At 37.3% G+C, this 27,343-nt stretch overlaps 2 protein-coding genes across 51 annotated transcripts in view; both read left to right on the top strand.

Moving 5' to 3' along the window:
* CELF1 (CUGBP Elav-like family member 1) overlaps positions 1-4,443 on the top strand; it is a 46,488-nt gene extending 42,045 nt beyond the window's left edge. For all 50 annotated transcript variants that reach the window (XM_087921591.1, XM_087921590.1, XM_087921589.1 and 47 more), the window contains one exon: positions 1,497-4,443. The gene's annotated coding sequence lies outside the window, so the exon portion shown is untranslated. The remainder of the gene's footprint in view (positions 1-1,496) is intronic.
* A 4,080-nt stretch (positions 4,444-8,523) lies between these two features.
* On the top strand, positions 8,524-26,600 carry RAPSN (receptor associated protein of the synapse). Its single transcript, XM_026708327.2, has 8 exons — positions 8,524-8,819; positions 13,091-13,429; positions 15,137-15,295; positions 16,206-16,304; positions 16,381-16,503; positions 18,048-18,101; positions 19,040-19,239; positions 25,485-26,600. The coding sequence occupies exons 1-8, from the start codon at positions 8,604-8,606 to the stop codon at positions 25,555-25,557; spliced, it is 1,263 nt and encodes a 420-aa protein (XP_026564112.1). The 5' UTR covers positions 8,524-8,603; the 3' UTR covers positions 25,558-26,600.
* Positions 26,601-27,343: the final 743 nt, after the last annotated feature.

Below are 27,343 nucleotides of genomic sequence, written 5' to 3'. Positions count from 1 at the left end.
AGGGCTGCCCAAGCCAGATCTTTGCCATCTTTGGCCATGAATGCTGCACATCTCTAGTTGGATCAAAGGTTTTTCTGCCAGTGGGAGCCTTCTTGGGTTCATTAAGGATACTCCAGGGGAAGTGATTTTACTTATGTACTTCTCTTAGTATTACTATCAAATTCTTCCAATGAATTCCCCAATCCTAGGACATTCAGGGGTATAGGGAATTATAAAGAGGGGGAAAAGGTTAACAAGGATTAACTCCTCCCTTGTTTCAGCTGAAGAAGGGTTGCCCTAGATCCAAAACATCAGCTAATGGAAGGATGGTTTGTTTAAAGATCACTCATTTTAATTCCAAGTCAGCGTTGTTTTTAAGTAAGTTTCAAATTAAATAACAGCGTGGCTTGACATTTGTTAGAAAAAGTAAATTGCATTCACACAAATGTATACTTCATTTGTATTATTCCTCTGAAAGAGAGCTCTGTATTTAAATCAAAATGTTGTAACATGCATTATAATTAGGATGGAAGTGAGGGCAAATCTAAGAACAATACTTTTTCCAATAATCGTATGCTGCTTCAGACAGTTGCTTATGAACACTATGTTAAGAGAATGCTTAAATGTGTTTGTCCTTGATATTTAGATCTCTTGTGTTGTGATCCTGTTAGAGATTCTGTCGCTTTGAAAACCTCTTACAAGTCTGCAGATAAAAACCCTTCCTTTCAAAGCTGGCAGGGGTGACTGTAGAACCTTTGAGAGTCCAGAATTCCTCCTCACAGAATCAAAGAGCAACATTTATGTATCAAAAAGAGTTGCAAAGGAGGGTGGTGGGTTTTTTGCAAGTATAATAAAAAGGGCTCAGCTGCAGCAAGTCTTAACTTGCAGTCAAGTCTTAATTCTTTCTGTGGGGGCATCAGTTCTACTCACACAGTAAATGTGTTTAATGTCATTTAAATGCCAGAATCTACATACATGTACGTAGATACACAAGCGCATATGAGTTTCTATTGCCTAAGTATGCCCCATGGTAAGAAGAAGAAAGTGTTAAACTATCAGTGCCCAATTGCCCATCGATCTCTGCTTTGTCTCCCACCTGTTATGTGAACTGTGCTACAATTACATTTTATGAAGTCAGGTTCTAGTGGAAGGGAGGGGTGCTACCTTCCTCATGAAGACGTAGCGGAAACACTGACTTAGAGCTGTGTTGAATGCGCAGCTGTATGCCGCTAAGTCAGAGTCCATTCTGTAGCCAGAGTCTAAAGGGAATCCCAGGCCTCTGTTCCATTTAATTTCTGACAATTTTTACATTTATTTGGTGTCTTATGCACTTCAACTTTTACTTGTTCATTGTTGGCATGTGCTGCCCTTCCTTGTCAACTCTCCCCCTCCCAAAAGAGATCTCATTGTACAGTGCCCATTCCTGTTTCACTCTCTTCTCTCTTTCTCTCTCTGTTTGGATGTACTGTTCTGTGTAACTCAGTAGGTCTCCTTCTTTCTGGTTTGTTTTTTTCTAGATTCCTGCCGTTTGTTCATCGTTGTGCCTAAAGCATGTCGATGTGGCGTTCAAGTACATCGTCCAAATCCTTGTCTCTTCAGCTTCTCTGATGCTTGAACTCTCACCCTTTGACCTTGTGTTGACTTTTGATGCTGATGTGTATTTTTATTATGTTTGTTTCTTCTTTTTTTTTCCCTTCTTTTTTTTTGTGCTGCCAAATTGGTTTTGCTAGAAAGACTGCTGATGGGGAATATTTAAACTTGCATTTGAATATAAAAGAATTCTATTTTTCTAGAACTTCATAAGATAACCACTTGATTTTGTGATTCTGATTCTTTGTAATTGTCTTCAGAGCAGCCTTGCTAGCATACCTCGTGGAGTATTTGTATTTCTGTGAACATACAGCCAATCACTTTCTAGGCTTAGTTTTTTCTGTGTGCTTAGTTTCAACAAAAATCTTTGAAGGAAAAAGTAAAAGGATGCAACTCAAAACTTTCAGGAGGCTTCTGGTCACATTTTGCTGAACCTACTTGGCCATGCTTGAGAAGATAACATGTGTTCTATGACTTGAGTAGCTTCAGCAGAAAACACTTGAACTATAGTTTTTCCTGATTGTAGCTGCATTTTTGCCCTGGCACTTAACTGCTTTTTCCTTCCTGTGTGATTATCAGCCTTTGTCTGCAGTGAGAATTTAATCAAAGTTGGTGTTGTATTTTGTTAATCCTTTGCATGCTTAGTTTTTTGTAACTACAATCTCCTCAGCAAAATGTGAGTTTTTGTTTTTGTTTTGTTTTTCTTTTAAAATTTCAAATAATGCCCCTGTAAACGTTTTGCATGTTTCCTGCTGTGTTCTTCACAATCCTGTGTATATATATATATATATATATATATATATATATATATATATATATATATATATATATATATATATATATATATATATACACACACACACCCTTCACCTCTGTTTTCTATAGTTGGTGCAAAAACTGAGCAATTTATTAGGTTTCAAAGCTGTCCTTTTTTGGATGCCAGACTTGTGATCATATGTCATGTAAGGACATCTCCTGTGCATTTAGACTGCTTTACACAGTATCTGCACCTTGCTCTATTATCACAGCTATGGAAAGGTCTCAGGGGCTTGATTGCACTGTTCAGATGGTCATGGTGGCAGCGGCAGGGATATAAGTTTAACAGAAAGATGTGGGATGTTTGCATAATACTGCTTCTGAAATCCATTGGAGCTCAGGCTCTTTTGGGGTAGCCTTAATTTGTACCTCTTGTTTAATATGCGACTTGCTTTGTGAAAATTTTAACACCAATAACTCAGTGAATGGAAGCTTGATTGCTCTCCAGTTCTTACACTTGAAATAGCATGTCGTATATATCCCATAGAAGGAATCTGTAAGCCTAGGCACAAAACTGCTGGCTCTTTCTCCAAGTGACAAGCACAATAAAACAGCACATTGGCTGTTACCTGAACAGGGTACCAACCCCGGCTCCTATTCTCAGGGGCCTTAGCTGGGGGAATCTCCTCTGTGGAGAATTTTTTTTTAAGTTTTGTTCTTCAATTGGGTTAGGAGACGTGCAGTTTTCTTTCTTTTTTCTTTTCCCTTTTTTTTTCTGGCCTAATGAAGAAATAGGACAGATTATCCTTCTCTGGGAAACATGCTTCAGCTTTGCTGCGCATATGATCTGCTTTAGAAGCTGAGATATAGTCCGGGGGCTTCACAGCACCTGCAAAAAATCCTGTGGTAAGGACTAAGCACAAGGGGCAACGGGGTAGAGGAGAAGCTATGAAGGAATTTTAACAGGAGGAAGGAATGTGAAACAAAACATTTGGAGAGTAGAAACATGTAAGATACCTATCTAGGCTTTAGGAAGCTTTCACTCTATTGTTGGCAAAAACCAGCTGCCAACTCTCTTGCTGGATGGGTAATCTCTCTCCGTATTTGTTTTTCTCTCAACCTTGTGATCAGCATCGCTAAGGATGAGAGTGACTTGAAAGGGGATATATCATTGCATTATTTGGGGTATAGCTGTGAGATGATTGACCTTAGGCTCACAGTCACAATGCACAGGGGTGTCTGATGGCAGGGAAGTCAAGGCCTTGCAGTGTATTAATTAATTTTGCCAATACATTTATTTATAATGCGCATACAGTTTCATGAGAAACTCTGGAGAATCCTGTGGTAAAAAAAAAAAATCTCTGGAGAAAACCAAAATGCCAAACATTAGATGTTCCTTTCCTTTCTTTCCTTTGATTGTTTTAATAATTCTGTGGTGGTTTTAATGGATTTGAGACAGTAAAGCAGCAGCTGCCTTTTATTTCTAGCTGCTTTTTGTGAATAATTAAAAAAAAGAAAATTTACATTTTGGAAAAAAAAAACCTGTGGGCTTTTTTATTGGTACAAACATTGTATTTAACACTAGGGGTTTTGTACAGTTTTTTGCCTTTTCTACTAGAAAACAATGTAAAGTGATTCACAAATGTGACAAGAAAACAAATTGCCACTATGACCAAATGTAGAATCTGTTCTGCAGTTTAACAGGATTTAATCAACTCAAAGTCGTGATTCTGTTGTAGCAATGCTTTTCTTTACCCTGTTTGAACTGTTCCTTTTTCTTGTTTGATTTGCAAAACAAAATGTCTTTTTAGTGTGAAATTGTGTTGTACTCTGTAGAAAATTATGGATTTTACTTTAGTGGTTAAAAAAGAAGCACATGTTGCTTTTCTGATCACGGAGTTTGTGTAGTGGATTTAAAAATGAAAGTTTTGTTACAAGTTTGGAACGAGCGAGTATGTATTAAGGAATTTTCTTCCTTTTGTGTGTGGTTTCTTTTTGTCCCACTGGGGAACTTAAAGCTGTTTTAATTGCACAGACACACAGACAAGAAGTCATTTTGTATATGCCAAGTGTGGTATCTCCCTTTGTTTATTTGCTATTAAACTGTTTGAGAAGAAATTTCTGTGTCATCCTTGTATTTACTTATATAGAACAGGAAAATTGGTATCTGGGTATTTGAAGAAAGAGTTGCTTAGTCTAAATATATGAGAAGGTGGAATATATACACCATCTTTTCTGTCACTGGCATGCTGCTTCCTCAAACACAAAGGCTCACCTTTCCCCCCCTCTCTTAATTTAAATTATTTTTCTGAGCATTTCACTTTAAAGTTTACTTTTTATCCTTGATGTAAATTGGCTGGGTCAGGATCAGTTTCATCAAAGATTTTTCTGGTAGGCTAGTGTATGAAATACAAATATACACATGAGGAATAGTTTATTATACAAAAGTGCTCCGTTCAGTTTTCTTTCTGCTAAGTTTATCTTGTTTAAATCACCTTGGGAAAGCAGCCTCATTTTTAAAGCATAAAAATAAACAATATAGATAATCTGATAGATTCTCCTAATTCCTGCAACCGTATTTGCATCTTTAGTTCCCTTGCAATACTTCTACACTTTCTATTATAACTTTATTATAAGTATTTATATTGAATATAGATTATAATTACTTGTACTACAAGCAAATCTTAAGGCCTATATTGCAGGATGCATTTATTCAAATCGTTTTTACTTTTTACCTTACCAAATAAAAAAAGCAAAATCCTAAAAGATAAGATTGTGTGGTTCAGGCAAAAAATCATTTAAAAGTCAGCTAATTGGCATTCTTTTAACTTTTACCTTCTAATAAGCATATTAAAATAGACAAATTTCACATTCCTAATTGGGTCTTAGGGTTGAGCTATATAATGCAAGGGAATAATACATTCTAAGAGAATCCCCGCCCCCTCTCAAAAATAAAACATTGCAATGACAGTTTTACAGTTCTGAATTACACAGGTATCATCAACTGTCTTAGTTCTTCTTTACCGCCACTGATGTTTGACACGGAAAAGGAGCTTCGATTGTCAGCTAACATTACAAACCAGCTTGATATGTAGAAATCTTTTTTTTAATCACATAGAGGTGAAGTTATTTGATTCCTGCAGGTAAACTGCTCTTCCAATATACACTGCAGAAAAGAAAATACAGCATTATCACTAACATTTGTGCATAAATTAGATGCCATAAATCTGATTCCCATTCTGTCTCCCAGAATCAGTGTACTTTGTACTGGGACTGTTGTTTCAGAAATTTGGAAGGGTGATTCCAATAAAATGACATGCGTATTCACAGGATTTCCTTGGCTGCCCCAGATCCAGACTGAGTGACTTGCTATAAAAATAGAGAAACACACAAAGCAGCATTTCAACATAAAAACCAATAAAGTTAAAATTACAGCAACTACGTAGATACATTGTAGGTGATGGGGGATGCCCAGATGGGGAGGTGGACTTAAGCTAAACTTACATTGCTGCACATCCACTAGAGCAGGGGTCTCCAACCAGGCTGCAGCATGCCAAAAACCAGACCACAAACAAAGCAGGATATAGGCAGCATGAAAAACCACACACACACACCCCTCTGGTCCACAGAAAAACCTCCATGGAACTGGTCCCTGGTGCCCAAAAGGTTGGTGGGGGAGGGGTCGCAATACTAGAGAACCAAGACTGACAGCACAACCCTCCTAGGCTCTATGGAACCTTATCTATCAGTTCCCAAGAGAAGGCAAGCAACCTGAGGAGATTCCTGTGTAATAGAATGTAACAAAGTAGTTAGCTTGAACTCTACATGTGTGGATCTGGCTGCTTGTACCTGACAGGCATTGTATCTAACAACCTACGCTTTCTAAATCTGGCAGAGAAGGATCCCATTCCTCCAAAAAAAATGGCGGTTATCTTATTCTTTCCTTAAAGCTACAGCAACATCCTTTCTCAGTATGGGCAGAATTAAAAAGTACACTGTCACAAAGAACAATTATTCAAGCCATAAATCACAGGTATTCGAGATCATCCCCCACATGTTGTACTTGGAAAGCTTTTAATAATTAGTGTCATCTCATAGCATAGCTGCTACTTTGCCAAAAAAAAATTCACCCAGACAGTTAAATTTTAAAACAATTGTAATTTCCCTATATTTTAAAGGGTAGCTCCAAGTAGAACACATTATAGATATCAAGTGTGAACTGATAACGGCTGTGATAGACTGCTATGCAGGTCCCATATTCCACAAGCAAAGGTGGTTGGTGTACCAGATGAAACTCAGTGAAGGTCCTGCTGGCCATGTTTGTACTTGCTTTCAAACAGGAATCATGAATCAGGAGAAACCCAGTGCTCCATCTGATGGAGTTTGACCAAATCTAAAATCAGTGTTGAAACTGACATGAAGCCAGATGACTTCTGGACCTACAGCTATTTATTTTATTTTTTGGGTGGGATTTAAATTGAATCTCTTTCATTCCATTGAGTGTCTCACAGCTTCCATACATCAGATTAGGATTTCCACTGGGGCTTCTGCTCAACGAAGAAGTAGAGGTGCATAGCTGGCAACAGTTGCTGTTCTTTCTCTGATATTTCCAATAAAACCCAAAGGAGACTGAGCCAAAACAACGTAAAGCTGTCAATTTCCTTGGCTTCCACAGGTTCAAAAAATGCCAGGTGACTTCACAAGAGATTGCCTCAGCACCTCATCTGTTTCTGCCCCATGATGTGTCCCAACTCACATGAGCAATTTTATCCAGAAAATGCCTAGCAAACAAATCACACTGGCTTGTAAATCTGCCAGTAGATTGAAAGATGCTGTAAGAATATTACTTTGTTTCATTCTAATCCTTTCCATTCCATATGCAATGTTTGTCACAGCTCCCCTTTTTAAATTTCTGTCTCGTTCCCTTTTCATTTTCTTCCTTTATGCTTCCATGTTTCATATATTCCTATGTTCATATCTGCACATTCTGTTCCCCAAAGAAACTAGAAATAGCAATGAAGTATCCATAAAGTATCTAGCTTCTCTCAGCTTCTTTCATTCTGAAAATAATGCTCTTTGGGCCCACCTATTCCGAAAGAGCTGATTGCAGTTCAGCCATTGGAATAACTGCTGCCTTAAGCAAAGGGCACACTTTATTTTTCCTTTCACATTATAGAATAAGATACACGACACTAGGATAGGGTTTTTAGGATGAGAACTGGCAGGTGACTTGACACAGAACAGCAGAAATACCTTAAGCTAGAATAATGAAAATTGACAAGCAGCAGTTCTTCAGCTGTTCCTCCCCCCACCCACCCCATCCTTGGTTGCCAAGAAGCAGCCTGCTTTTTTTCTTCTCTCACACACCATTATTTATCTTCATTTATTTATCTCTCTCATAGTCTCCCAAAAGGAGTTTCTTAACTAAAAACCTCCCAGTGGTTTCAACTTTCCTTGTAAAAGTAGATAGAACAATCTCCTGGTTGTTTTTGATTGTTGCTTTTTGCATTTTTATCAGACATAGCTTTTTTTTAAAAAAAAAAAATTAGATTATTTCCGTTAGAGAGAAAATAAAATGCTGTATATAAAATGTTGTTTCTAGCTCTATCTAGTGACCATCCTGCTAGGAATAATTCTAGTGATATTTTTTTTCTGCTAATTGGTTGAAGAAAAACTTTTTTTTTCTTTTAAAACGCTGAAATATCAGCTCCAACTTCCCTTCATTTTGCCTTTGCCGCTATACAAGAACTTGTTGAAGAAAGGCTCCCTTTGCCCTCTCTGATGCATTTATATAAAGGCAGCATAGAGGCGAGGAGATTGGTTGCTCCTGCTTGCTTTCTGACCTTGGGGGTTACCAAGTCTGACATTCCTGTGAGATCACATGGCAAGGATTGGCGGGCACAGCTGTCCCCAATGGAAGGGAGGGGTTTGGGAGGGGCCATTCCGATTGAATTTCACTCCAGCCGCTTTCCTGCTTTCCTTGCTGTGCTTTTCTTGTCTTCCACTTTCTTTGTGGCCTGGGTTTTAGAAAGCTCTGAGAGGATAGCAGCACCGAGATTGCTGTTCTAGAGGTTGCCTTTAACATTTGGGTGGGCCTTTCTTTCCCATCTCCAGTTGACATTCCTCCAGGCTGAGCCATCCGAGATTCCGGTGGGCTCTGAGCTTTGGCACCTTGAGGTCCATCCTCCTGTTTTTTAGCACCAGCTTCACTGTAATTGTTTCTTTTAGCCCATCTAAACAGTCACTCCGACAGGTCTGCTCTTCTGACAAGTTGGTATATGCGTCTCCAGAGCACGAAGGAGATGGGACAGGACCAGACCAAGCAGCAGATAGAAAAAGGACTCCAATTGTATCAGTCCAGTCAGACAGAAAAAGCCCTTCAAGTCTGGTTGCGGGTTTTGGAAAAGAGCACGGATGCAGCTGGCAGGTTTCGAGTCCTGGGATGCCTCATCACGGCTCACTCGGAGATGGGCAGGTACAAGGATATGTTAAAGGTAAAGCACATTGATTGGCTGCATGTCTTTTTCCTCTTGCTATGTTTACAGAGAGGGTGGTGGGTAGAAAAGTAGGGCTCCATATTACAGTTCAGCCACAATCTAAACAGCCAAACGTAGCACTGGTTGGGGTTCTTCTAAAATTGCAGATACCAAAACCCTGCCGAATTTTTACCTTTGAAAATTGCCGTTCTGCATTTCTGCTTGCAGTCCTAGACATAATGAGCCATTTAAAGATTTCTCCCCTGCAGAATTAAGTATGTTGGGTGTTACAGCGTTGGCCATTTGCGTGTGTACCTGGCGGGGTTGTGTGGTTTTGCAAAGCTGGGACATGGTATGCTGTGACTCTTCTTTATTTTGTAGAATTGTCAGCTGTATAAAATAACTGTAGATTAAACAGGAGGTGTGTGTGCAGGTGTGTGTGTGTCCACAAACACACACACACGGTTTATACTATGATGCTAGTGAGCTTCCAAATGGCTCATTAGATTTTTCAGCATTATGTGTTTGAATGGAACGTTCTCTCTTTTTTCTGTTCAAACTAACTACTTTCACAATGTGGTGGTTGCCATAGAAGCCACCCAGATCACTTTTCAAAGTGAGATACGTGGCATATAAATCTAATAAATAAATACATTTGCTGAGTTGTTGTTTTCTATTAAATGTTGCTTTGGAAGATCTTAACTTCCAGATATTCTTACTTTTGGGTAAATACTGCGGAAACCTTTCATCATTTTCAATATATACTGCCTTGAATCCAAAAGTCTTCTTTTTAATTATTTCTGTTTGAGGGGTGAGGAGGAGTTTTACAAGGCAACCCAGAGATCCACAGCTGAGATGAGATGGGAATTACCATTTTCCTATTCTCGATTCATTATCTTGTGCGTGCAACTTTAGATCTTCTGGAAAGTAGGAGAGAGAAACCTGTGGAAAATCTACTGTAGTATTGAGTTAGAACCCCCAACCCCACTGGTGTTGTACAATGTACAGATTTACAGCAGTTCATTTAGTGACCATTTGAAGTTACAACGGAGCTGAAAAAAGTAGGTGATGACCATTTTTCAAACAACCATTGCAGCATTCCCATGTGGTTGCAGTCTCCTTAGGGTTATGTGTTCTCTTTTTGGGACCTTCTGACAAGCAAATAAATGGGAAAGCCAGATTCACTTAACAACCGTATTACTAACTTTAACAACCGTGGCAAGCAAGGTAGTAAAATGGGGCAAAATACACTTAACACAGTTAGCAACCAAAATTTTGGACTCCATTGGGGTCGTAAATCAAGGACTACCTGCATTTGTAGTTTAGAAGCATGCCCACATGTTAACTATAATGTAGTCTGCTATATTGTATTGTACAATTGGGTTGAAAATGGTTTTCGATTAAGGAATCAAGAATGATACGCCTATGGGCTTTCAGTTAAGGTATATTTGTATAAAAGGCTCCCTTGATGAAAATATTTAGGAACAATATTTTTTGCAGATATAGTAGTAACTTGTTTGTAGAGCAGGGTTTAGTATTTAAATCTACATCCAAATGGGATCTATAAGCATTACACAAAAGAGAAAAGTTCAATTACTTGTGGAGAGATTGATTAGAGATTTCTAATGTTAATTCTTCAGTTTACGGGAAGATTTTTTTAAACTAACCATGAGAGATCATGATAGAACAAAAGAATAGAGTGTTATTTGAACAGCTGATACCAGATGCTGATTGGATAATAGGAAAAAAACATGTTATTTTACAAGGAAGAAGAGTTTGTCCACCCATTGATATTTTGAGGAGAATTCTAAATTACAGATTTGTATTATCAAGCTAACTGTCAGGCCAGTATTTAAAATCCTCCACTGATTTTGTTAATAAGATGTTACAGAAAGCAGGCTGGGGAGAGGAATAAAAACACTTAATGTTGAAGTCAGTAAATCTGCATGTTCATAAAATGTAATGTAAGTTCCATAAATTCACAGTAGTTTGAACCTGATGTGTTCATCTGACTCCTCTCCAGGTTGTTAGGATAAAGCCCGTGGATGGTGTTTTTGAAAACACGATATGCAAGTAGATATGATTTCAGTGCATTGAAGGGGACTATATTCAGAGTATCTATACAGCTTCAATAAGGTTTAAATTGGTAACATATTAGTTTGGATAAAATGGTAGGAATCAAAGGGAAAAAAATCAATTGGGGTCTAAAAGGGATTTTCCAATTATTATAATTTATTTTTATCCTGATTTCTTCCAAATAGCTCAAGTGAAATTTGTTCTGTGAACTCTATTGCCAATTGAGTATTTCAGTCCATATCTCCACAGTTCTGGTTATAACAGTACTTTCTGTGCTGAATTAGCTCTTTAGTCTATTCTAGCAGAATTCATCACAGACAATTTGCTTAGTAGTGCTGTGCAAAGCATTTTGAAAGAGGCCCTTTGCGAAGCACATCCCAAAGAATATGAGTAGTTTAACACTTTACACACAGCTATCCTGCTAGTACTCATATGCAAAATGTCTGTTTCAAATGCTTTGCACAGCCCTATTGTTCAGCAGCTGATTTACAGAATACGTTTTGTCTATGGGGTTAAAGGGCTTGTCCAGGCAATTGCCACAAAATAACACTAATTAGAAAAGACATACATAGCAATAGCATTCAGACTTATATACTGCTTCACAGTGCTTTACAGCCATCTCTATGCACTTTACAGAGTCGGCATATTTCCACCAACAATCTAGGTCCTCATATTGCCAACCTGAGAAGGATGGAAGGCTGAGTCAACCTTGAGTCAGTCAGGATCAAACCCCCAGAGTGAGCAGTGAGTTAGCCTGCAAGTACTCCATTCTAACCATTGAGCTACCACGGCTACATACATGCATGCATGCATACATACATACATGATAGCAGCACTAACTGTAAATCACCCTGAGTCCTAAGATAAGAACAGATCAGCTGACTCTGATATGAAAGGAGGTAAAATGTCATTAGAACACCTATAAGAAAAATTAAACCGTGGTTTGAGCATGCAAATATATAAGGCTTTACTTTAGTCTATAAAGGATATTAGGAAAGAGAAGAAATTGTATTTTCTTCTGTACTGTGCAAATAAGAGCTAAATGCTACTTTGGAAATACTGTTCAACATATCTTTTCCTATGATTCCCCTTTTGTCTTCAAAATAAACTGTTCATCAGGATTAGAAATGTCTAGAAGAAGGGGAAGGAGCTTCTTCTGAACCTTCTCCATTCAGGACAGCATTTCAGTTTTCTGCCAGAAGTTAATTGAAGACTGGTTTTAAAAGCATCTTATTGCTTATCCTGAGAGACTCCTAAATATCTGGATGCTGTGGATGTAGCTTTGTCTAGTGTGAGTACCAGGCACCTGCAGCCCAGATCCATTTAATCTCTTTCTTGATCATGTGAAGAGAAAGAAATTAATGAAACAAGGACTGGCTCTGTGCAAGACTGTGTGTAAAAATACATCAGTACGAAATAAAAGCAACAGATTATTTAATGTAGTATTTAGCTTGCTTACACAATTCCCCTTTTATCATTTCTAAACTTCATTTAAGTGAAGAGAAAAACAATCATATTCCTTTTAATTTGTTATTAAAAATCAGATGAACTTTTTCCCAAAACCATCAAAAGCCCATGGAAATAGGTTACCACATTCCTTAGCATTTGACTGCTCTCCTGAGCCACTATTTTGCACCTGGCACCATTTGGTGGAGCTTAACTTTATAGCAAAAAACAAGGTAAGTTTTGTAGTCCTGAGCCTTGTCTGCCACAGAGTAGATCCAAATTGTCAACTCCAATCTTGATGTGAATAATGTGGTTGGTTCTATTCTGAATTCATTATGGTCGGTGAAACTGTCAGAGCCACCAGAGATGGCAAAATTAGCCAGTTTGATTAGGGAGAGATGAATAATTGCATTTATCAGGGACTGGAAACCCCTTTTGAAGTTTTTGCTGGGGGAAAATGAATTTATGATTTATGGGTAGCTTATGGAAAGAAGGAAATTATGAAGTAACCTTAGATTAAAAACGTAAAATATAAAGGCCTTTATAACTGCTGCCCAAAAGATCAGAAGCCACTTCTTTATAATCTTTTCTTTTTTCTTTTCTATTTTCTTTTACTTATTCACTTTTCTTTCTTGTTTCTTTTTTAATGCCTGTATTGGTTTTAATCTTATTAAAAATTTGTCAGTAAAATTACATGAATTCATTATGACTGAAGTTTAGGATTAGATTTGTTGATTCTTAAATGTTATGTGTCCTTTTGCTAAAAGTTTGCAGTCATGCAGATTGACACTGCCCGAGAACTGGAGGATCCTGACTATCTTACTGAGAGCTACCTGAATTTGGCACGGAGCAACGAGAAGCTCTGTGAATTCCCCAAAACCATCTCCTATTGTAAGACCTGTCTGAACATGCGAGGTACAACGTTGGGCCTCCAATTAAATGGTCAAGTCAACCTCAGCATGGGCAATGCCTATCTTGGCCTCAGTGTCTTCCAAAAAGCTCTGGAGTGTTTTGAGAAAGCGCTACGATACGCACACAACAATGATGACAAGATGCTTGAGTGTCGTGTCTGTTGCAGTCTAGGAAATTTCTACACACACCTCAAAGTGAGTATTGCAGAAATGACAAGAGAATGTAGATCAGAAGTTTAAAAAATGCAGATGGAAGAAAAGGAAATGGAGATACTTTTCTAACTGTCTGAAGGATTGTACAGATTGAACCTAGGGTGCAGTGATTTCCACCTGTTTTCTTTCTGTGAACCATAATTTTGTGATGACCATCGCATAAATCAGAGCTCAGGTGCATGGTGTTTGGAGAAACAATGCCATATACGACTCCTCTAAAATGGTATCTCTGGGATGTCAATATTAAAAGAAAAAAAATGTTTCTGATTAGGTAAGGCCTGATACCTTGAAAATTTGTTTAGTTTCACAACTTTTTAGAATTATGATTTAAAATCTTGAGACGTTTTGGCTACTAGTTTGATGCCCACACAAGGTTCTGGATACAACCCTTCATAATCTCCTGCCTTAATGGAACTATTGTTTCAACTCACATATTTAGATAGGGAAAATCTTCCAGAAAAAGTCTGATTGTTGTATCACAGATTGCCATTTTTGTACATGGATATTATTATTAGATGTTGATTAGCTAATGGGAAGACTTAAATAGTCTTTTTCTATACTTTGGCTATCTAATTTTATCATTCTATTTTATTAAAGTCTATTTATTTTTGGATGTGAAACAAAAGAACACTGAGAAATCACAGTATATATCAGTAATATTTTTAACTAGTCTAACAATAAACGAAAAAAAGAAGAAAACTTTTCTGATACTTCAAGGATTTAATCACACAATCATCTTCATATTATTATAGCTTAAGATAGAATCACATGAAATAGTTATCTGATCATATGCAAATTATTCTATGCTAATGCTTATGGATCCATTTGTGAGAGGAGATTATTTAAGTATTTTAAGTATTTATTTGATTTGTCAATTGCTTACAAGATACAGGTATAAGAATAAATATAGTTTTGAATACATGAGATAGATACTTAAAAGAAAAATAAAAAAAATAGGACAGGGACGGTAGGCACGATTGGTGCACTTATGCAATAAATGTATAACTTAATATCTATTACACATTTCTGTATATAAAACTCTTGGAGAGCATTCCTTATTTTGATTATGTTTTGAATAAGAAATCTAAAGCATTTTGTTATTTCTAGGAAAATTCATACCCTCAACATTAACATTGCTTATTTTGGTATAAATTTGGACAAGTTTCCTTACAATAATCATTTTTAATCTTCTCACTGTGAACTCAAAACAAAATGTGAGGATTTGCCTTATCTTAACAGAGACTTCAGATAGAGTTTTCCTATTTAGTGGAAACTTTCCATATTGAACTCTCATTATACATTTCAGAACGTGTACATGTATAATGCATATGTGTTTACACTACTATCGTTTCATTTTTTAACCAGAAAAATTATAATTAATGGGGCATTCTTATAATCCAATGAGTTCACCATTCCCAAACTCCATATTGGTGCTTCTTATAAAAGCAGGTTGAAACCATGGCTTTTTTCACTGTGATTTTAAAATCAATCAGTCTAGGTTACAAGTTGTCGCAAACATTATTCCTTGGTGGATTTATATCCCATGGCTAACCATAAAAAAATCAAAATCAGCCAAATCAGCTTAATAGATTTCATAACTTTAAACAATCATATTTTTACCATTTCTGCAGCCTTTCTGTAGTTTTCCTCTCAACTTCACTCCTTGCTTCTTCTTCTTCTCTTTTCAAGGACTATGAAAAAGCTCTGTTTTTCCCATGCAAGGCAGCAGAGCTAGTGAATGATTATGGAAAGGGCTGGAGTTTAAAGTACCGAGCAATGAGCCAGTTCTACATGGCTGTAGCCTATCGGAAGCTGGGGCACTTGCCAGATGCTATGGAATGCTGTGAGGTACAAGCACGGCTTCTTGGAGTAGGGTGAAGTCTACTGGGTAAAGTTAAAGGGCTCTCCAGTTTGGGGGAGGGGATATGTCAATTGCATCACTTTCTGAAGAAGGCAGCTTCGACCATATTGACTTAATGCTTCAATCACTGTTTTATTTAGACTATTACAGCAAAGCAATTAGTTTTTGGTCTGTTTTGTTGGCCATACTACTTACTGTACAGCCATCTTGCAGCAACTGCATCCACTGTCAATACAAGTTGGTTTGGGTTATAAAAACCCTGTATGGGGCAAAAAAAATTGAAAGTCACCTTTATCTATAAACATCAGTGCACACCACTATTTTTTTAAAAAATAACGCAGGTTCTTTTCTTTGGTGGAAGAACGTGGCTTTTGAACTGCAAAGGAACCCAATAAAACTCCGAAGCAATGGCAAAGTATTTTGGCTGCTTGAGGAAGGTCCAAGCTGCATAACCTTGAGCCTCAGTGGCGCAGTGGTTAGAATGCAGTACTGCAGGCTACTTTTGCTGATCACCGGCTGCCAGCAGTTGGGGAGTTCAGGTCTCACTGGGTCAAGGTTGACTCAACCTTCCATCCTTCCGAGGTCGGTAAAATGAGGAGCCAGGCTGTTGGGGACAATATGCTGAATATGTAAACTGCTTAGAGAGGGCTGTAAAGCATTGTGAAGTGATATATAAGTCTAAGTGCCATTGCTTAATGCTATAATCTACCTCTTCCTTCAACCATTTATTTTATTGAAACACTTGGGAGAAGGGATGCTGTCTTCAATGTGGGTTGCGAAGAAGAAAAGACACCCTTTCCTTCACTTAGACTTCTGTTTCTTAGGTCACAATTTAGAACTTAGTGTGTGACAGAAGTTCAAGTTGAGTTCAAATTCTAAAAAATCTTGTCTTACTAGGAGTCCATGAAGATTGCCCTTCAGCATGGAGATCGTCCTTTGCAAGCACAGTGCCTGCTTTGCTTTGCTGATATCCACCGCAGCCGTGCAGATGTTCAGGTATGACCCTCTCCTATCAAAGTGTCTGCCTGAGAGTCGTAATGCACAGCGACTGACACCTTTTCTTACAACCCAGACAGCTTTTCCCCGCTATGATTCCTCCATGAGCATCATGACTGAGATTGGAAACCGTCTGGGACAAGTTCAGGTGCTGCTTGGTGTAGCCAAGTGCTGGCTGATGCAAAAGGACCCCGACAAGGTCAGTAATAGACTGTAGTAAGAAACTACAGCCTATTAGATTCATTTGCATTTTTATGAGCCACCAAAATGGGCTCTAAAATGCATGAAGTCCCCCCCCCCCCGACAGTCTTTCTATCCACATAGTAACATCCATACCGAGGAAACAAGCGTTCAGCTTGTATTCAAAACTGTTTATCTAATGTACCTTTTGATCTGCAAAATGCAAGACTCTAGTGGTGTGACACACAGTTATCTCTAAGCAAAATGAATAAATGGAGTAGTGCTGGGATTCATCATGGACTTCCTTAACAAATATGATTCACTCATTGTTAGTTGAGCATCTAGAAATGATCAGTTGAAAGTTGTTTCCTCATAAGATATGCTGACTCCAGGGGTATACATGCTGTTTCCTTGCTAACATTGCAGACGACACTAAAAACCGTTGCTTTTCAGCAGGCCTTAGGCCCAGAATGAGAACCTGTGGGCTACCCAGCTAGTTTTATGGCTATAGTTGGTTTAATGTGGATAACAAACATTATTAACATTTATTAGGGTTATTAACTATGGCTTGTACACTGCCCGGAGCCTACTGATAGAATATATAAAAATATAAATAGTTACGTATCATTTGGGTACCATGAAATCTTGACTCTTGGCAATTTCATAAACATAGGCAGTTTTCTTGGAAACAAGAACAGTTTTCTTGGAAGTGGTTTGACATTTCTTCTTCCAGGATGTTTTTCAAATCCCTAGGGCCGACTCTCAGATCTAGGGCTGAGAGTGGCTGACACAAAATGACCCATCTGGTTTCTATTCCTGTGAGAGGATAAGAACTCACAGTCTCCTTGCTCTTAATCCAGTGTCTTTAATTACTACAGCAAACTTGTTCATTTGTGTGTGTGTGTGTGTGTGTACGTGTATTTATGTATACATTTTATAAAATATATATACACAAATAGTTTCATAGTATAAATTAAATTATTGTAAATTAAAGGGAGTAAATGTTTCCTAGTATTACCTAGACTTCCAGAGATTAGGTTAATGCAGTTTTCCCTATCTTGGCACCCTCTCAGGTACATATCACAAATTCAAGCAACAAGTTCTTCAGAACCACCACATATTTCAAGACATCATATTACATATCTTGGCACTTCACCCTCCTCTCCTATAAACACTTATTGGCATGGGGCCTGATTACTTGATGGACTACCTAGCTGTGATAGTCCAATTGTATGGGACAGTCAAAAACTAACAGTCCAAATTCCTTTGGTTAAACAATGTTGTATATCAGCACTCAGGAGGCGTGCCTTTTTTGTTGTAGCACTTGTTCCTGAGATCTGCATGGCTCCTGCCCTTCATTATGTTCAAGATGTTTGAAAACCTGACTTTTCCTCCAGGCCTTGGGTTTGGATAGTTACCAAGGATTTTATTTGTCTGGTTTTTTTCCTGGATGCACATGACTTACATTCATACTGTTTTATGGTTGTATTATCTTAATATCATAAGCTGCCCAAAGTCTTACAGGATTGACTCAAATACATATATGTTCTGTGCTTTCCACAGGCATTAGAAAATATTGAGAGGGCTCATGAGCTGGCAGAGGGAGTAGGAAACAAAGTAAGTTGTCCCATCTGCATTTTTCTACTATATCCATGATAAACTATATGTTCTGTTTAATGTGGGTTTATCTATGTATGTCATAATTCTGCCTAATAACAGACCTCCAAGGTTTTGAAAATGTAATTACATACTCAAATATTATGTTGAATCACTAATAACCCACTAATATCATGAGGGAGAGGTAAACAATGATGACCCATATTTGTCCTCCAACCCTTTAGACATTGCTGATGAGGTTCTGTCACTCCTCAGAAAAATAGCTCTCCCGTGAGGGTTACATAGCAGAATGGAAAGCTAGCATCAGATGTGGGGCATCTCCTAAAGTAGAATAATTGCAGCTCCTGACTTTTCTGAATGGTAGGGTATTTAATTATGACTTTGAAGAGAAGATGTTGGAAAAGACCGTATCTTAACCCAAAGATCCTGAAAAAAAATTGAACCTGTGGTTTTTGGGGTATCAGGGATATCCACACAAAAGTTCTTGCACTGAGAAATCCAAGCCCTAAACATTCTATGTTGCTAGCATGGAAGTCTTCAGAAGGAGGAATTTTGCAGAATATGCAATTATGTAAATGTGAAAAAAGAAGTGATTGCTGAATGTATAAGATAAAATGCTAAGCAAAGAGTGAAATCACCCATTTTCCCCCAAAAGTGCTATATAGCAGTACAAATGAGAATGGTGAGAAGCACAGTTTGGGAAGAGGAGGCAACAGATGGCCAAAGAAAAGAAGGATCTGTCTGAACAGTTGTTGAGCTTCTGCTAAGTAAAATAAAAAGCAACAAAAGGGATGAGAAAAGAACATCACATTTCAAAAGCTTAAAAGATGCAATGTTTTAGATAATCCGGAACTAGGAATGTGCTGGGCCCAAGGAGTGCCTCCTTTCTAATATTCTTTTTCCTGTGGTTATGTTTCTCTGTCTTCTCTTTTATGCAGCTTTGTCTGCTGAAGATTCATTGCCTCTGTGAAGGGATCCATCGTACAAAGGGTCAGCAGAGGGAACTCCGCAATCACGTGGTGAAGTTCCACGAATGCGTTGAAGAAATGGAACTCTACTGTGGCATGTGTGGTGAATCCATTGGTGACAGAAACCACCAGCTCCAGGCATTGCCCTGCTCCCATGTCTTCCATTTAAAGTAAGGGGCAAAAGAGGGGAATGAAAGGCATGCTGGAACAAGGGAAAACAAAACCCTAAAAGCAAAAAAACCGAGACGTAATTCCTCCAGAATGAATGAAACAAGGAAATTCTGTATTGGCATTCATGATTTTTAAAAATCCTTGCTACCACTCCATTAAAACAACTCCTTATCTCTGAAACTTTCACCCTTGAAGGTGGGATGCTTTCCCCCAAAATTGATTTTTAATCTGCCACTTAGATTTCCTTCTCAAGAATGCATCATTTTATCAACGTCTTAACTGGCTTCTTATATCCTTACAACCCAATTTTAATGAGTTCTGACTCTTAGGCATAATATCTGTGGAGTTAGAAATAAATTTTAGCGTGCTGATTCAGGGGAACAAGCTTGAGAGTCAGACTCCCAAAACTCATGACCCCTTGAGCCAAACACCAGTTATCAGCTGTGGTTAACAACTTGCCAGCAGCCTTGTTTACACTGCCTATCCAAAAATAGACAAATCAGGTATATATTAAGCATGCAGCAGAATGTTCTAACTTGGTCAGAAGCTGCATTTAATTAGGCATCACAAGTTGTCCAGTCCTGTGCTAGGCAACGTGATTGAATGTGTGTTGCGATTATTCCCTTTTATTCCTGGTGCTTTCTCATTCAGTCATCTCTGCATTAGAAAATTGAGAGCTATGAAAATAACAAGTTAGAATTGCAGAGATGTTAACAAATGTGCTTTCCATTTCAAATATGCACTTGAAGAAACTTCAGCTGAAAACTAACTTAATACTATTACATACACAAAACATACAATATGTAATATCTGCATATACTACACCATGCTAAAGTATTTATCAAATTTATATAACTGCCTCACAAGAAGCAGCATCCTGCAATAAAGATATAAAACATGTTAAAATAACATTATTTTTAAAAAATGGCACACAAGATATTAGATTAGCAAGGGATCAATCTCAAAAACTCACTGGCTCCATGAAGTACACATACATACACACACTCATTCACCAAGCACTGGCATTCATTTTCTTGTGTTACTTTTACACTCAGAATGTGCAGCTTTTTAGAAATATTATCAGCTACGTGTAATGAATAGCTTTTAACTTTTCCTCTTCTGGGTGTAGTATCCATGGACATAACAACTGAATTGGGTTGAAAGATAAGGTGAGTGTTCTTCTGTCCAGGTAGTCCTCAACTTATGACTACAATTGAGCCCAAAATTTCTGTTGCTAAGTGAGACAGCTGTTCAGCGAGTTTTGTCCCATTTTACAACCTTTCTCGCCACAGTTAAGTGAGCTTTGTTGTTAAGTTAGTAATACAGTTGTTAAGTGAATCTAGCTTCCCCATCGACTTTGTTTGTCAGAAGGTCACATGATTTCGGGACACTGCAGCCATCATAATTATGAGTCAGTTACCAAGTGTCTGAATTTTGATCACAGGACCACAGGGATCGTAAGCGTGAAAAACGATCATAAGTCATTTTTGTCAATGCTGTTGTAACTTCGAACAGTCATTAAATGCATTATTGTAAGTTGAAGACTACCTATATAACAGATCCAATATAGGACAGTTGTTAAGGTGTCAAACTGGAATTTTATTTATTTATTTCAAGTTCTATAGATAAATGACCCTGGACTGCTAACTATCCTAAAATCAATTAAAAACCAACAAGTATCATACGTAGATACATATGTCAAAAAAATAAGTTGCATCAGGGTGACATAGACTCAAGTTCATTAACTGGACCAAATTGGAAGTTTTGGAGATCATTCCTTCTTCAGCAAAATAATAGAGTTGGAAGGGACCTTGGAGGTCTTCTAACCCCTTGTTCAAACAGGAAACCTTTTCCCATCGGGAGAGAGCCATGGTGATGTAGTAGTTAGAATGCATTTTTGCAGGTTAATTCTGCCGGCTGCCAGTAGTTCGATTCTTGCCGGCTCAAGGTTGATTCAGTCTTCCAACCTTCCGAGGTCGGTAAAATGAGGACCCAGATTATTGGCATTATGATGACACTGTAAACCACTTAGAGAGGGCTATAAAGCACTGTGAAGTGGTATATAAATCTCAGTGCTATTGCTATAGCAAATAAATGGTTGTCCAGTCTCTTCTTCTTAAAAACCTTTAGCATCCACAACTTCTGGAGGCAAGCTCCACTGATAACTTGTTCTAACTGTCAGGAAATTTCTCCTTAGTTCTAGGTTGGTTCTCTCCACGATTCGTTTCCACCCACTGTTTTTTGTCCTGCCATCAAGTATTTTGGAGAATAGTTGATCCCCTCTTCTTTGTGGCAGCCCCTTAGATATTACTATCATGGCACCCCAGTCCTTTACATTAAACTAGGCAACCCAATTCCAGCTACTGTTCATCATATGTTTTAATCTTTACTCACCTAATCATCTTTATTGCTTTTATTTACATTCTTTCTAGACTCTCAACATCTTTTTTATACTGTGGCAACCAAAACTGGATGCAATATTTCAGGTGTGGTCTTACAAGGCATTATAAAATGGCATTAACGGCATAGCATACCATGCAGGGCTGTTGTTATGATAAAATAAGGGAGACTTGCAATGTACGCTATCATCAATTTCCTAAGAAAAGGCAGGATCTCAGTGTAATATTGTTATTATTACAATTACTCTTTCTGTGGTAGCATGCACTCAACTGATAGAATAGCCCCATTCCTCCTTGCAACCAAAACACAAATACTCATTTCCACTGGCACACTCTCTTTGTAGAAAGTGAATTCAGCTTGCTGCCTACTTTTGCTATCAACTTGCTACATACATGGTGCAAACAAGGCAAAAAAACCCTCATAGAAATGCCACAAAGAGAAACATAAATACTTCACTTGTCCACCTCCACCCCATAAATCTCATGAACAAAGCAAGGGAATTAATGTCTTGTCTGGTAACAGTGATGGAACAGGAGTCAATCAGAGCTAGATTCTCATTAAGAAACATTTTAAAACAGCAGTGTTTTAATGTTTTCAGACTGTGAATGATTGAATCGCATTATTAATGAGTGTATTGATAGGGAAAAACATTTTTTATTATTGCTCTTAACGAAACTGATAATTAGGCAGACAAGAATATTGAAGTTCAATACATAGCAGCATCTAGGGCATATTATAGCTCTACTGGAATAAAGGAGGGTCTTGGGCGATGATCAGCTGACTTTTATGACCTTCAATTGAATTTAGTGAGGGTTCTGATTACTATTTATAGAAGGCTGGGGTGGGAGTAGAACTGTAGCTTTATTTGTTCATGCTTTGGTAGCTTCACACCTACATTGCAATTATAGTCACATAGTAGATGTCCCCAGGTCCTCTTTCTGTCCCATAATCTTAGCCCAGAAGAGTGCCATTCAGCTTTCTGCACCTTCCAAACTATTCTCATTATAGCTCATAATGAGTTCCCCATTTGAGCCAGAGCCCAGTTTAACCACGGGTCTTTCTGTTTGGAATTCTGTTTGGATGACAAGTCTGCCAGTATTAGTCTGTCATTACTTCCCTTGCTTGCTCCAGAGGTTCTTGTGAACAAGGTCTCCCTCCAGAGTTAGTGTCCATATTCTAATTTTCAAGGACCTCGCCTTGCGAACTCTCAGATCAGCTCCTCCTTCCTCTTCATGAAAGTTTTATGACTTTTAAAGAAGTTTTAAAACCCTTTAAAAAAAATGAGTAGTGGGTTAGCATAGAGCCTGGTTATTTCAGCCTATCTCCTTAGCTTTTGCAATTCCTATTGCAGGTTAATACTTGTTTTAATTCAATTATATATTTATATATGTGTATATAAATATATATATTTATATATATATTGCAATATATATATATTTTTATATATACTGCAAAGTACTGTTTGAAATATGTATGGTGAGTAATTTTCATTGATAATCTTTATTTAATGGTTTGGCTTTAAAGTTATAGACTAAATTTCATTGGATAGACTATTTACATTACAGTAGTAGGAATTTTTGAGAATTGATAATCAGTGTTATCCCCCCAACTGAAATAAATATGTAAAATAAAAGCAAAATATAGACTCTGAATCAACCTCTGAATTGAAAGAATTGCTTCAAACAAAATGCCTAAAATTAATAAGAAATAACCTGTTGAGATTTAACTCTGCTGTACCATGAGAAGTGATGTACATTGGTCGATCAAATAGGTGAAGAAGCACTATGTTTAATAATTATGGATAAGACCTAGAAAAGTGTTGATGTATTTATCCTGCTTTTCTTTTCAAATGGAACACTCAACCTGAGTAAAGGATAACTTGGACAGCCTTTTGTAAACAAAGAGGTGTCAGGGCCTACATTACAAAGAAAATAGCAAATGAACTCATAGATGAGTGTTTTTGGCAGCCAGGGTCTGACAGCGAGGTTAACTTTAGAGTGCACTAAATAGCACTGCAAACATTCAGAAGCCAAAATACTTCTGTGAACATGTTGCATTGGCCAGGACAAATAGTGAATGAGCATTTATAAAACACATAGCGTTGCAACATTGTTCAGCCTTCTTCAATAAAGAAAACAGGATCTGCAACGGTTCTGGAAAACAGCAAAATGAAACAACTACCTACTATCTTTAAAATAAAATTTAGATGTGTGGCAAAATGCTGTTAATGTTAATCATTGCCTGTTGAGAAAAATGAAGGAAGGAAGATTAACACCATTTGGAAGTTCTGCCTATTTTAATTCTCAAGGAAATGAGTAGCCACCTCACTATGCATTGACAGGTGGATCAAGACATCACCCTAAGGAATGTAAGAGATAAATTGGATATTAAAGTAAATGTATTCAACAACTAGGTTTTCTGTCACCTAAACCAGTTTCTCTTTCTGTAAATCTAGTTAAAGAAAATAAGATGAGAATCTTGATTTTGGCTGTAAATGGCTGCAGACTTCAACATTAATTTTGGCAACACATTTTTCCCCCTTGGGGATAGAAGTTAATTTCATGTTAGTGATCTAGACTATGACAACCAAACTAATTCACCAGTGCCATATTTCAACACTATTTACAGAAAATAATGTGTAGATGTTTGTGCTTGTAATACTTTGCAAACTGCAACCCACCCTTTTTCTTGGGATCAGAGAAAACCATTACAGGTACAAATAAAAAGTAGTGTTATTTTTCTTTTCTTTTTCCCTCTCTCCAGAGAAAAATGACTGCTTTGAAAAAGAATTTTTGATCGGTCTCACTATTGTGAGCTGCCCAAAATCTCACAAAATGGATGTTGTAGAAATATTGTAAAATGAATGTCAACTCATAAAACATTTTGTATAAATCCTCTTTAGTTTTGGGAGTGTGGCTCAAGGCTCATGATTTAATTGGAGTAACTGCCGGAACCTTGACAATGAAATTCAATAATAAATTAATCAGGGATGGGGGCCTTGATAAAGGGGAGGAGGCCATTTTCCCTTAAGACCCATTCACTGATATATATATATCTCATTTAGAGTGCAATTGAACCCCTTCAAGTCAAATTATGTTTGCATTCTAGCTGGTTCCAGTTATGTGGTGAAAAAAATTAATGCAAGATGAAAATAAATTGGGGATCCAGTGTACTTTGTACTAAGTCTCTTTAAAATTAGAACAAATTATTTATAATTCTAGTCCTATTGCAATCAGAGACTGACATTCATCAAATTTTATTCTGCATTGCAACAATACATGTTGCTAAGCACAGAAAGCTGTGTTATTCCCAAGTAGCTTGGGAATATATAGTATAGTGGATTGTGGAAGAGAGGACAGAACGGTTCATTATTGCTATAATTATTAATTTTTAAAAGGTAAGTATCTAAATATCTTTAAGAGACCAAATGTTATAGCAATATTCATACTCAAAGCAAAAAAAGCAGCAGTTAAAATGATATATTATTGGTTCTCTTCTTGAAGTCATTATTGTGAAAAGGAAATGCTTCTCAGTGAAGGAGTTAATTCAAATAATTTCAAATGAGTGAATTCCAATTAAATTATGGTTGTTTTAATGATCATTGTTTATTTTAAGCATGTCTTTTAATTATATTTGTTGCATTTCTTTATAGAAGCAGATAAGATAGCCTTAAAATACTAATATTAAGGAATATATTACATTATTCAAAACAATCACTTCAATGAAAAATGTAGGAAATCACAGCAGAAAAAGTCATGACCTTCTCCATCAGGATTTGGAATATAAAATTGAGCATTACTCAGACTTCTACCTAAGATATTCCCTACTGTCTTTTCCACTGCAGGTGCCTGCAAACTAACGGAACACGAGGTTGCCCCAACTGCCGGCGTTCATCAGTTAAACCAGGGCTTGTGTGATCTGCTAATGAATTGATCACTTAAGAAAATTCATCCAGTAGATGTGAAAAGACAAAGCACTGGAGCAATTCTGTCACGCGATCTAGAGATGAAACCCATCATATAGATACAAAATCTCCTGCAGAATTGATGGAAAATGCAGGCCTAGATCTTTGTCGTGACTTTTCACACATCTGAGTTGTGAATTTCTTCCAGGAATTCTATATCGCCTCCTTTTTCAAAAAACCACCTACTACAATAAGCCACCTTTGCTCCTTCAACAACTTGTTAGCTTGACCTTCCACAATCTCAATTTGATTTTGATTTTAATTTTCTGCTTCTTTTGATAGTTTCCTTCAGGGCCAACTCCAACACTCATACTTCACTTCTTTTTATTCATTCCTCATGGGAAGCATACTGATCTTGCCTACATAATGCTTCTTGGACTGGCACAGTATTGCTTTCTTGTAGGCATGGTGACAGCTACTCTGTTCCAGACATTGCTTGAAATTACTTCAACATAACATTCTGACTTATGTTTTTCGTAATTTATATTGGTACCTAACACATGTTAATGCTTTAAAACAATTACTTAGCCATTCATAATATGACGTTTTCCATTGGCAAAGAACATTTCCCAGCCTGATGCTCTCCAAATGATTTCTAGAATGTTTGGGTAGCCTGGGAAATCTGGGATTGAAAATCCAAATTGTCTGGAAGGAACCAGATTGGGCAACTAATATGTCAGAGTCAAGAGACTGATGTCCCACCTGCTTCTTAGCAATGTGGCTCTTTCAGTATGTCTCTATTTTCAGTGTATAGGATCCTTCAGTTCTTCTGAAAGTTATCTGATACCTTTAGTTTGCTTATATTCTCACAGAACATTCAATTTTTACATGGGGGAACGGGGACTCTTATAGTGTCCCAGGGAGTGTTTGTTGCCTTGTATTCCTTTCCCGTCATCTTGTAATGTTATATGGGCAGTGATGGAATTGTCAGCAATATATTTATACTTTCTGTAAACTGTTTATACTGGAATAAATAAAACCATAGCCTAGAAGCCAGTGTTTTCTAAAGTTGTAACTATGTTTTCATCTTTTAGAAACTGCAGAAAAAAAGAAAAAAGATGACTAAGTAATATAGGTATTATTAGTGTCACACTGACCAAAAATACAAATCATAACATCCTGTAAAGAAGTTGTTTTAGGAGAGTGGGAAGAACATTACAATAAATTATAAATGTTTGTTGTGGGAGATATATATGAATGATGGTATGAGTAATCTGAAAGATGGCCCAAAGGCACTAGCAGAGAAAGGTCAAGGATGGAGGTTTGTATGCGCAGGGCACGATCAAGATAAAGGCAAATTTAGAACCTACAATATACTAGGGTGCCAGAATAGTTCATAGAACTGGAGATATATTGGAGGGATACAGGCAGGATTCAAGAAGGTGGATGTTGGAGGAAGGAGTGGGGGAAAGAGGATTCAGTAGGGGCTCAACAGAAGGAAGGAATATAAAGGAAATGAGATGTATGAAATAAAAGCAGAAGTGAATTGAAGCAACTCTGATATAAATGGTCAAGGATATAAATAGGAGATAGAAAGGTAAAAATTACAGCTTTAGAAGGGAATACAAAATTAAGAGAATAAAAGAGTTAATAAACCATAGATTACTTTATCTAGTTTGATTCAAGCTAAACTGTTGGCCTCATAAATAAAGGTATGGTATCATTTCAGGGATATTAAGATTAAAATAAGAGTATAGAGAAAATCTAGAAATCAAAAATACAAAATTATATATTATAAA

The sequence above is a fragment of the Pseudonaja textilis genome, chromosome 1 (assembly GCF_049901715.1).
Source record: "Pseudonaja textilis isolate UNSWEBS1 chromosome 1, rPseTex1.2, whole genome shotgun sequence".
Taxonomy (NCBI): domain Eukaryota; kingdom Metazoa; phylum Chordata; class Lepidosauria; order Squamata; family Elapidae; genus Pseudonaja; species Pseudonaja textilis.
This window is presented reverse-complemented; position numbering and strand designations above follow the sequence as displayed.

What these genes read in the sequence shown, in the direction of transcription:
- RAPSN (XM_026708327.2), top strand. Translation starts at nt 8,604, where the DNA reads ATGCGTCTCCAGAGCACGAAGGAGATGGGACAGGACCAGACCAAGCAG. An exon ending in GGTACAAGGATATGTTAAAG is followed by an intron (nt 8,820 to 13,090) that starts GTAAAGCACATT and finishes TTTTGCTAAAAG; the next exon opens with TTTGCAGTCATGCAGATTGA. An exon ending in TGCAAAAGGACCCCGACAAG is followed by an intron (nt 16,504 to 18,047) that starts GTCAGTAATAGA and finishes TGCTTTCCACAG; the next exon opens with GCATTAGAAAATATTGAGAG.